Source organism: Protopterus annectens, chromosome 12.part0 (assembly GCF_019279795.1).
Source record: "Protopterus annectens isolate FY-2018-M chromosome 12.part0, PAN1.0, whole genome shotgun sequence".
Taxonomy (NCBI): Eukaryota; Metazoa; Chordata; order Ceratodontiformes; family Protopteridae; genus Protopterus; species Protopterus annectens.
In genome coordinates, this window is record NC_056746.1 from 1,148,501,838 (window position 1) to 1,148,514,286 (window position 12,449).

The 12,449-nt window shown below is 44.9% G+C and overlaps 1 protein-coding gene across 1 annotated transcript in view; it reads left to right on the forward strand.

Moving 5' to 3' along the window:
- The window catches only part of LOC122817037 (transient receptor potential cation channel subfamily C member 4 associated protein), a gene marked incomplete in the record, with an annotated part of 2,826,501 nt that overhangs the window by 2,222,801 nt on the left and 591,251 nt on the right, over window positions 1-12,449 (forward strand). Inside the window, 1 exon segment of the mRNA XM_044090168.1 lies at window positions 5,963-6,053. Coding sequence (XP_043946103.1) covers window positions 5,963-6,053 — 91 coding nt within the window.

The following is a 12,449-nucleotide window of genomic DNA, read 5'->3' on the forward strand; positions in this document are numbered from 1 at the left end:
CTTAGATGTTTTTCGTGTTTCACTGTTGCAGTCATTACATTTGAGTAATCCTGCTGGCATGTTGCCCTCAGCCAGCCTGAATTCCAAAGTCTTGGGTCCTGCGTCGGCTGCTGTCGCCCCTTCCCTGACGTCAGGTCGTCAGGGGTATGAAAGAAGCCGCCGACGCCATTGTCTTCAGTCTTTCTTGCCGCATTGTGCCCAAAGCAGAAGCAGTTGGCAAGTGCCGGTCAGCCGACTCCTGAGATTTTCGTGTTTGAGCTTCAGATCTGAAGTCTTCAATAAAGCGAAGTACCCCGTTGGGGAAACTTTTTTCTTGCTCCAGACCGATGTCAGAAAAAGTTAATTGTATTTCTTGTGGAAAGCAAATACCTCATAAGGATTTTCATTCTTACTGTATTCCTTGCCTAGGCCCTGATTACAACGTTGCTGGTTGTCGGTTTTGTGCTAGATTTAACCAATGCACTATTAAGCGTCAGTATGATTTTGCTTTAAACTTTTTTGTATGCCGGTTTAATTATCTTGAAATGTTGTCAGATAGCCATCCGACTACCGGAGTTTACAAAAAACGCAAAAAAAAGGATAGAGAAAAACAACCGAGGCCCAAAACTGACGATGAGGCTTCTCCTATGCCAGTCACCGGTTCTCAGTGAGGCGCTTTTGAAGCCCCTGATGCCTACTACTTTAGAGTCATAGGCCACTACCGACTACCACGTGGAGTCGGCCATGCCGCTGGATACTCAAGGTATTGGAGCCTCGGATGCTAATCCCTCAGATGGGTCTGGAGCCACTGAGCAGGTATCTGCTTCTGAGGGTGTATTCAGACCTAAACATCTTTACATTAAAACGACTTCAGCTTCAAAGGCAAAGACTAAAACACCTTCTAAAGCAAGGAAACTCAAGAGCCATGTGGACTGGCCTGTCTGCCCAAAAAACAGGTGCTCAAAATGGCCGAAGACTTTATTACCTTGATCAGGGGTTCCCATCCCCTTCCTGATAAGAGGCCTAGGCAAGACACTGACTATGAATCTTCAGATCAGGTTTCTATCTGATTCATCTTCTGATAAGGAATATTCTCTTCCCCCCTATGAGGATTCTGATGCTGAAGAATCTATACTTTCAGCATCTCCTCCTGAGGATTATTCCTTTGGGGAAACCTTGCATACCATGAGGGAGCATTTCCACTGGGAGAGCAAAGATTTTTCAGAATCTAAAAAGAGGCTCGGGGATTTTCTTTTACTACCTCAGCACAGGCCTCCAGCCGTTCCACCTGTTAGACATTGTAGATGTGTTTTCGGAGTCCAGTCTGACCCCTGACTCCTTACCCCCAGCTCCTGTTAAGCCTGACTGATATTACAGGGTTTCTGACTCTCACAAATTTCTTTTTAAAAACCCTGCTGCTGACCCAGAAACTATTTCACAGGGTCCAAAGGGAGTTGAAGCTTCCACTGCAAAAAACCCTACCCCCTCTGACCGATTCAAGGGCACTGGATAGATGGGGAAAAAAGGGTTTACACATCTGCAACTTTGGCTATAAGGGCCTTAAACTGTCAATTTCATATGCTTAAGTATCAGCAACTTGTCATGGGATTGCTTAAACAGAAAATGTTAAATTCTGAATGTGCAGAAAACAAGGAAATGGAGGATTTATTGTATGCAGCAGAACAAGTTGGAAAACATATTTTGCAATGTGGTTTTGATTCTTTGGAGGCCTCCTGCAGGGCCGCAGTTACGGGTTCTGTAATTAGGAGGCATGCTTGGTTAAAGGAACAAAATCTGCCTGATCATGTTAAAGTTAAGTTACTAGATGCACCTTTACAGCATGATACTTTGTTTGGTGTTAAGGCAGAAGAGGTGTTAAAGAAAGTGGAAGACAAAGCTAAATCTGTGCAACCTGTCAAAGATTTTTTTACAAGTACAGCCACCTTGGTTTAGTAGACACTGGCCTGCAAAAAATTGGTCCTTTCCTGTGTCAGACCTCAAAGGGGCAGACTGAGATGCCGTAGGGGCAGATCCCAGGCACAAGGTTCTTATAGGCCCAAGCAATGGGGTGCTTCTACCTCCAAAGCTGGAGAAGATAGATCACAAACATACAGAAAACAGTCCCAGTGACTTCTTCCTACCGGCACCAAGCACTTACCTTCTGGCAGCACCATTAGGGGGGGAAATTAGCACTTTTTACTCAAAATTGGCACATCATAACCCAGGACAAGTGGGTTCTAAACATAGTGTCACTAGGCTACAAGTTCCATTTCCATACTCTACCAAAGGCAAACGGCTGGCCAGATCTGCCAAAACATCAATGGGCAGAGGCACAAAAACAAGTCACATCCCTCGTGGACGTGGGGGCCATTCAACAGTTACCAGAGCAAGAGCAGGGACAAGGATTTTACTCAAGACTCTTCTTGGTACCCAGAAAGGACAAGGCCTGGAGGCCGATATTGGACCTATCGATTCTGAACACTTTCCTGGATATTCCAAAATTCAAAATGTTGACTTTGCAGCAACTTCTGCCCATGCTGGGCAAGAATGCTTGGCTTGTGACTTTAGACCTAAAAGAGGCATACACCTGCATGTTCCAATCAGACAATCATGCAGAAGATACCCAAGATTCAAGGCTGGTTCAATAGGTTACCAATTCTCTGCACTGCCCTTTGGCTTATCTACTGCGCCCAGGGTCTTTACAAAGTGCCTGGCACCAGTAATTGCATTCTGCAGACAAAGAGGAATACAAATATATCCTTACTTGGACGACTGTCTCATTCAAGCAGAGAACAAGGATATTCTTCTTCAACATCTGGCATTTGTGAAAAGACTTCTAACATGGCTAGGGTACACAGTCAACAAAAAGAAATCAAAACTAGTACCCTCACAAGAGATAACATTCCTGGGTGCAATCTTGAATACAACTGCCCAGATGACTTGTCTCACACCAGACAGACAAAGGCAACTGACTACCTATTTCAAAATGTTGGAAACAAAGGCCCAGTTATCAGCAAGAAAAATTCTGCAGGCTTTGGGCTTCATGGCATCCTGTATCCTAATTCCATATGCAAGACTGCATATGAGGAAACTTCAATGGTACCTAAAAAGTGTTTGGACTCAACATTGCCACAACCTGGAAGCAGTTATTACTCTCATTCCCTGCCTGCAACAGGAGTTTCGATGGTGGGCAAAGGCTTGTCACCAGAACAAGGGACAGCCATTCACATTACCTTCAGCCAGGCAGACACTAACAACGGATGTATCAGACTATGCCTGGGAAGCCCACATGGCAGGAAGATGCATTCAGGGCACATGGTCCTCAGACCAAATGCATCTACATATCAATCAAAAAGAGATGTTAGCTGTTCAACATGCCCTGACAGCCTTCAAGGACCTACTTCATCCAGGACAACTACTGATAAAGACGGACAACACCACAGTCATGTGGTATATAAACAAGCAGCGGGGCACACATTCTTACCCCCTTTGCAGACTAGCCATGACCTTGTGGGACACAACTTTGACTTACCAAGTACATCTGCAGGCACAATTCCTGCCAGGAAAGGAAAATACTCTGGCAGACTAAGCAGAAACCTCATGGATCCCCACGAGTGGAAGCTGGATCCACAAGTCTTTAGCATGATAACAAGGAAATGGGGATGCCTGGACATAGATCTATTTGCCTCCCCTCTCGATTACCAACTAAAAAGATTCTGCACAAGGACTTATCACAGACAAGCATGGAAAGTGGACGCCCTCTCTTTCAGCTGGAAAAACCTATTAGTATATGCCTTTCCTCCACTGCCTCTCCTCCCCAAGGTGCTCCTAAAGGTCAGACAGGAGAAGCCAAAGATGACACTGATTGCCCCAGACTGGCCACACCAGTACTGGTATCCAATACTAAGGAACTTATCTCGATACCCAGCTTGGACCTTACCTCAAATACCTTGACTACTGTCCCAGCAAAACAATCAGGTCATGCACAGTCAACTCGGGACATTAAACTTGGCAGCATGGTGGATAAATGTAGTCGTACAAAAAACATCTCTCAGTAAAGCTGTAGTACTAGAAAGTCTTATGCTGGAAAATGGAAGAGATTCTGTGCCTGGAACCAGGCACAAGGAACTGATGCAGCGGTACCAAATATTCCTCAGATTTTGCAATACTTAACTGAGATGCTGGACAAAGGCCTATCTTTTTCATCAATTAAAATTCATGCCTCTGCCATTTCGGCTCATTACAATACAGAGCCACCACTTTTTTCTCACCCTTTATTAAGGCAGTACCTCAGAGGACCCAAAAATGTAAGGCCCCCAAGGAGACTACCAATACCTGCATGGGACTTCAATTATGTCTTGGAAAAACTCACCCTACCTCCTTTTGAGCCAGCTGCTACTGCTGATATGAAGTTTTTATCTTGGAAAACAGCTCTGCTTTTAGCAATTACTTCTGCAAGATGAGTTTCAGAGCTACAGGTGCTCATGGCTGTGGAACCTTTCATCATTTTTCATCCAGACAGGGTTTCCCTGAGGACAAACCTAACATTTATGCCTAAAGTAGTGTCCAGTGTGGCACTTAACCAAGCCATCCATCTGCCAACCTTTTACCCAAATCCACAGAACAAGGGGGAGAGAATTCTGCATTCTTTGGATGTACACAGACAGCTTGGATTCTACTTGGACAGAACCAAAGCTTTCAGGAAAACAGCAATTACTAGTGGCATAGTCTTTCCCTGTGATCCTGCAGCATATCTCAAAGCAGACTATTTCTAAGCGGTTAGGCCACTGCATTCGTTTCTGCTACTTGCACCATGGCAAGCCAGTGCCTAAGGGCATTAGGCCTCATTCCACCAGAGCTGCAGCCACCTCAGCAGCTTTTCTCAGGGGAGTACCAACCAGAGACATTTTAGAGGCGGCTACTTGGAGTTCAGTGCACACCTTTACAAAGCATAATAATCTGCCACTCTACTCTAAATCCAGGGCAGGCTTTGCCACTGCAGTTCTGCAGGGCCTCATAGCCGCTCCTACTGCTGTCTAGTTCCAGCCTCCCAACCGTAGCTTTGGGGCTCTACCCAAATGTAATGACTGCAACAGTGAAACACGAAGAACATAGTACAGTTGTGTGCACTTACCATAAATGTAGATGTTCGAGTGTATTCACTGTTGCAGTCCAGGACCCACCCGCCTTCCCCCTTTTCTTTTGGATCTTATCTTTCTTTCTCTGATTTGTACTACCTATGTGGTGTATTTGCTTATAGACGAAAGTTTGGCTACCCTTTTTGGGGGCACCTGACATCTGGGGCAAGAAAAACTGAAGAAAATGGCGTTGGCTGCTTCTTTTATACCCCTGACGACCTGACGTCAGGGAAGGGGCGACAGCAGCCGATGCAGGACCCAAGACTTTGGATTTTAGGCCGGCTGAGGGCAACCTGCCAGCAGGATTACCCAAATGTAATGACTGCAACAGTGAATACACTCAAACATCTACATTTATGGTAAGTGTACACAACTGTACTTTTTGCCTGTTTAATGCATTTAAATCCAGTAGAGTTTATAAACATACTAGACTAAATAGCAGTAGTGAACTTAGTAGAGAAGTGTAATTGTTTAAAAATTTGAACTGAAGTTTAGAATTGAAAACTGACGCCCTGCTAGACAGGGGTACAGGGAAGTAAATAGTGTGGGATGAAATAGGGAATTGTTATGGCTAGGCTTGTATAGGCCCTAGGGCCAATAGCCTAGTACCAACCTATGAACCTGAAAATATTGCTTAAATGCATTTATTTTGTATATAGCGAGTAGTGTATATGTCAGGACATAAAGCAAAAGCTGTAAACAAGTGGTTTGTGTTTTTATTGTTTTAACCATTTGCTGACAGCACTGACTCAAATTTGGCTTATAAATCCTTTGAGTTCTGCAGGATACTTTGAGTGATTTGTTGCACAGCTATGGATAAATAATTCCCTTCCCTTCACTTCCAGGTTCTGGCAAGCAAGGGCAGTTGAAAGTTTCCTTAGAGGAGTAACATCTTATGCTGACCAAATGTTCTTACTAAAGCGAGGACTTCAGGAGGTAAGTGCTATATTTTCTTTAAAGATAGTGTCCATTAGACCGTATCTTTGTGGATATAGGATTCCCCTGCTTGGACTGTATGGAAGTCCATCTTATTGGGAGGCCTTCCCAGTAATGATTGTGCATGCTTTTTGTACATGTATGGTAAGACAAAAGACATGTGGCCTTAACTCAGTCTGTCTATTGTAAGTACCTTCTGTTTTCTCAGCATTCTGTTTGGTTTCTTTTTGATGCATTTTTTTATTTACCTTTTGACACCTGTTGCTTATGTCCATGCACCTAATAGAGTACTTGGCCTTTTAGAAACTGGGGTGCTTCTTATGGATTCTCTAGTTCTACTGTGAGATTTAAAGGTGGTAGTGGGAAAGAGATACTTGTGTGTGGATAGGAGTAATCGCTTGCCCAGTATGAACATGAGTGATGAATTTACGTGTAGACTTGTATACTAATCTTAGATTACCCATAATGTGAGCACAGGGATTCACATTACATGTACTTGGTAAAAGAGCACTTTGGGCCAGCGTTATTGCGTGACTTTGTAGTAGTGTCTTCAGCACTGGTGCTGTATTTTAGAACACTTGTCATGAGATGTGCTAGGCTATCAGCTTATCACTGTGTGGTAGTTGGAGCAGAGGCTGAAGAGAGAAAATGATACCAAAAATGCCTAGTCATTACTTATTTGCATGTTGAGTTTAGCCCCCACCTCACAAAGCTTTTTAATTATGTCTTGCAAGGTTATGAGTGTGGAGGCCAGAGAGGGGTCCTGTTCAATTCCTCAGCCTTGTTCCCTCTGTAGTTACAGTGCGTTTCTGCATTCTGGTATTTTTTTTTTTTTTTTTTGTTTGCACCTTTGTCTTTATCCACCCCCTCCATTAGCATATTTTATTGTTTAGTTTATCTACATTCTGCTAGTGTTTCTAGTACTGCTCATCTACTGTTTTTAGTTTTATTTTTCATAATTTATTCTAATGTTGTCCAGACACTAGAAACTAGTGAACGTGGTCATCACCTTAGCTCCCTTTTCTTGTCAGTGAGTTGTCTGCAAGGGCGGGCTCCTCCCTTGTCCCATATGTTCATGTTCCTTTGAGAAGTAATCTAGATCTTGTTGCTGCCATTGCTGCCATGACATCTCCAAGCAAGCTTGAGCATTTTAAGTGTTTATCCTTTTGGGTGCAGGTAGGTGTTTTAAAAATAATATAACTTTAATACTATTGCTAAACTTTCTGTACATGTGCTTTTCTTGTTTTGGTTATTGCTTAGATTTCCTTCCTGATCTTTTCACACATCACCCCCATACCCTGTGTTTCCAAAAAAAAAAAAAAACTTTGCCTATCCACTCTATTTTAAATTTTAAAAGCTGTGATATTTTATAATATTTTTTGGAAACTGGAACAGTTAGTGATATGTTTCTAACTTGGTTGATGTTTTTGTTGCGGTTATGTTTGACCACAGTTGCTGCTTTCAGTAAATGCCAAGTTGTAGATTGCATGGTAAGAAAAGTTGAGGCCTCCAGCTTTAAAAAATGCCCCCAATGCAGACCTAAAACCCCTCAGACACTCATGACATGTGCTTGGGTCTGTTTTTCGATGAAAAATTTAGATGCAAAATGTGAAATGTACAGGAACTTCAGTTCCAGGGTGTGCTTGACTGCCTTAGGATCCCTTCAGGTCACAGGTTCTGGATAAGGTCCCTGACTAAGACAAGCTTGCAAGGTGCCCTTAAAAGTAGGAAAAAAGCAAGACCAGCAACTTAGGAATCTATATCCCCCAAAAGATTTTTCCCACAAAGGTCCTGTGGACATCAGTTTCCACCCTCCCACCTTGAGACCGTCCTCTTTTCCAGTTGCTTTTTTCCACCCTAGGTTGATAACATCCTACCGATATTAATCATTCTGCCTCGCTGGCATTTTGGGTTGTCTGCCACAGTAACCCAGTACTGGTGATCTTTCCAAAGGTCAACCCCCCCCCCGTGACAGCTGATTGGCTCAGCATATCCTGTGAAGAAAGCCTTCAGTTGTCAGAGGAAGTGAGTGTTCAGTCATTCTGCCATCCAAAAAAGAAAGTCTTCTGATACTTAACAGGATCCAGTGCTGTTTTTTATGGCTTACTGCTCAGATAAGTACAATGTTTTTCGTGTTTCACTGTTGCACTTATCACATTTGGGTTATCCCTGCCAGGGTAGCCCTCGGCCGGCCCGAATACTAGAGACTTAGTATTTCTGTGTCAGTTGCTGTCGCTTCAGGACTGACGTCAGGTCGTCAGTGGTATAAAGTAAGGCAGCCAACGCCATTACATCAGTCTTTCTTGCAGTGGAGCCCGAAGCAGAAGCAGTTCGCATGAGTGCCATTCGGCTGCTACCTGAGCTTTTGTTTCTGAATTGAAGTTTAAGTCTTCTAAAGCCAAGTGCCCCATTGTGGATCCTTTTTTCTTGCACTAAACGATGTCAGAAAATGTTAATAATTGTCTCACCTGTGGAAAGCAAATACCACAACGAGACTTCCACTCTTACCGTCACTTGTCTAGGCCCAGATCTCATTGTCCCCTGTTGTCGCTTCTGTGCTTTAATGCCAGAACTATCCATCCTCTGGCCCTTATTGTAGCCCGATATTTTCGTTTACAGTCCTTTAATTTCAATATGGCTTCGGTAAGCCATCCAACAGCAGATCTTCCAAAAAAATGTAAAGATAAAGACAGAAACAGACCGCACAGGTCCAAACCTACTGACGACGCTTCCGTTAAGCTAGTTGTCAGTCTTCCAATAGTGAGGTGCTTTTGCAGTCCCTGATGCCCGCTTCAGTTGATTCGAATGTTGCTACCGAGATGCTTTTGAAGTCCGGTATGCCGCAAGACTCTCCTTTGTGGAAGGATCCTGCGGTCGTCCCTACCTTAGATGGCTCCAGAGCCACTGAGCAGGCACTGGCTTCAGAGAAAGTCCTTCGCACCACCGAATCTCTACACTAACGTCTTTCGCGATTACTGTTCTTTCGAAAAAAACAGAGTTCCTTAGGCCCAAGGTTTGAACCACACCCAAGAAACTGACTACCCACTCTCAGGCACCTGCTACCGTGCTTCAGTCTCAAATGCTTAAAATGGTGGAAGACCTTATCATGCTGATCAGGGAAAGCCAAGCTACCCCCCTCAAAAGGGAAAAGAGGTCTGTCCCCAGTAGTTTTGTCTGAACCAAAGTCAGATGAATCTGATGCATCTGACTATGAAGACATGCAAACCCTCTCCACTTATGAGGATTCTGATGCAGAGGACTCCATTCCTTCAGCCTCTCCCCCAGAGAATTTTTCCTTTGGGGAAACCCTGTATACTTAAGGGAGCATTTCCAATGGGAGAGTCAGGACTACCCTCATTCTAAAAAGTGACTAGGGGAATTCCTAGACCTTCCGCAACACAGACCCTTGCCTCCCCTCCCCAGTCCTGCATGTAGTGGATGATGTTTTCCTTGAATGCAGCTTGACTCCTGATGTCCTACTTCCTGCTCCCAGAAAACCAGACGGGTACAACAGAGTCCCTGACTCTCACAAATATCTTTTTAAAGTCCTACAGCTGACCCTGAGGTCATTTCTCAAGGGCCTAAAGGGATTAAAGCAACCTCTGCTAAGAATCCCCCCCCCCCAGACAGGGATTCCCGAGTATTGGACAGATGGGGGAAAGAAGTGTGCACCTCAGCTACTCTTGCTATCAGGACACTAAACTATCAGTTCCGTATGCTTATCAGCAACATACTTTGGAACTCCTTAAACAAAAAATGTGTACCTTTCCTGCTTGCACAGAATCTAAAGAATTACAAGACTTAATGCATTCTGCAAGTCAAGTAACTAAACACACTTTGCACTGTGGTTTTGATGCCCTAGAAGCTTCTTGCAGGGCAGCAGTGACTGGATCTGTCACTAGAAGACATGCATGGCTTAAGGAACAATCCCTGCCAGTCCATGTCAAATTTAAATTGTTGGATGCCCCCTTGCACAAAGATAACTTATTTGGCACCAAGGCAGAAGAGGTCTTAAAAAAGGTGGAAGAAAAAGCAAAATCTATGCAAACAGTTAAAAATTTCCTACAGGTCCAGCCCCCTAGGTTCACCAGGCATTGTCCCTCCAAGCACTGGTCCTTTCCTGCTCTGAGTAAACAGGTCCAGCCTAGACCCCTTGGAAGCAGACTCCCCAGACAGCAGCCTCAGGGAATGCAGAGATCTAAGCAGTGGACTACCTCCACTTCAAAATCAGGGAGTTCTAAGCCACCTCCTTATGGAAAGCACTCACAATGACTCACCCCCTCCCGACCTCCCCTGTGCCCACCATCACCAGCCCCTAGGAGGGCAACTCTCCTTTCACTCAAGCACCTGGGCCACCATTACCAAGGACCAATGGGTTCTGAACATTGTGTCTCAGGGATACATATTCGCATTCCACACCCTTCCAACCCCAAAAGGATTCCCAGATCTACTACCAAATCAGTGGGCAGAGGCTCAAAAGCAAATCTATTCCCTGCTTTCTTTGAGGGCAGTAGTGCACTTTCATACAAAACAGATAGGCCAAGGCTTCTACTCCAGACTTTTTCTGGTGCCCCATCCTCTATCTATTCATTCTAAACACCTTCCTGGTGATCCCAAAATTCAAAATGCTCACCCTCCAGCAGCTGCTGCCCATGCTGTCCAAGGACGCCTGGCTAGCCACCCTGGATCTAAAAGAGGCTTACATCCACATTCCAATCAGGGAATCATGCAGAAAATATCTCCGCTTCAGGGCAGGATCTCAACGCTTTGAGTTCTCTGCGCTTCCCTTTGGCTTATCCACTGCTCCCAGAGTTTTCACAAAATACCTGGCTCTGGCCATTGCCTTTTTCAGACAAAGAAATATTCAAATATATCCCTGCTTAGACGAGTGCCTTTTTCAGGCAGACAGTCAGGAAAAGCTGCTCAAGCACCTGGCCTTTGTAAAGAACCTACTAACCTCTCTAGGGTACACAATCAACGAAAATAAATCAAAACAGGTGCCCACCCAAAGGATAATGTTCCTGGGAGCAAGTCTGGACACAGTATCCCAGATTGCATACCTTACACCAGAGAAAAAAAATTTCCTGTCATCCTACTTCTCTCAACTGCCCCCCAGGCCCTAACTTTCTGCAAGGAAAATCCTGCAAGCTCTGGGGTTCATGGCATCGTGCATTTTCCTCATTCCGTATGCCAGACTGCATGTGAGGAAACTTCAATGGTACATAAAGAGCCTTTGGTGTCAACACACTCAAGACCTGGAAGCTCTTCTAACTATAATTCCTTGGCTCAGAAAATAATTTATTTGGTGGGCAACACCATGCTCCCACAACAAGAGACTGCCCTTCTCCCCACACCCTGCCACCCAGACACTAATCACAGGCACATCAAACTACTCTTGGGGTGCTCACCTGGAAGGCAGGTGCATACAGGGCCAATAGAGCCCACAACAAATCCCCCTGCACATCAGTCTAAAAGAGATGGCTGTGCAGCACACCTTGATAGCTTTTAAACCCCTTCTCTCTCAAGTGGTTTTCCTGATCAAAACAGACAACACCACTGTGATGTGGTACATCAACAAGCAGGGAGGGACTCACTCCTACCCTCTGTGTAGGCTGGCCATGGCCCTTTGGCTGACTGCCTCTTCCATGCAATTGCATCTGTTAGCACAATACCTGCCAGGCTCTCTCAACTCCCTAGCAGACCAATTAAGTAGAAACCTTCTGGATCCACACGAGTGGCAGCTCAACAGAAGTACCTTCACCCTAGTAACTCAGAAATGGGGAACCCCGAAGGTCGACCTCTTTGCCTCCCACACCAACCATCAACTCAGCAAATTCTGCAGCAGGGAGCATCACTGCATGGCTTGGAAAGTGGATGCCTTGTCCTTCCCCTGGGTCAGCCTCTCAGTCTATGCCTTTCCTCCTCTTCCTCTTATCCTTAGGGTATTGCTGAAAATAAGGGAGGATAAACCAAGGACCATTCTTATAGCTCCAGACTAGCCCTGACAGCACTGGTACCGCTTGCTGCACAGCCTGTCCCCGCTGCCTCCATGGCATCTTTCTCAGATTCCAAACCTTCTAACCCAGAGGGAAGGGGAATTCATGCATCTCCAATTGCAGACACTCAGTTTGGCAGCTTGGCTTATTCCCTAACCCAGAACCAATCTGCCATCCTCTAAACAGGTTCTGGATGTTATCCATGAGGCCAGATGACCTAGCACCAGAAAGTCTTATGCAGAGAAATGGAAACATTTCTGCACCTGGATCCAGGCTAAGGGGGCCAATATGGCACAGCCCTCCATCTCTCTCATCCTGAATTACTTAGCTGACCTACTACACAGTGGTCTCTCTTTCTCCTTTATAAAAATTCATGCCTCTGCTATTTCTGCTCACTTTC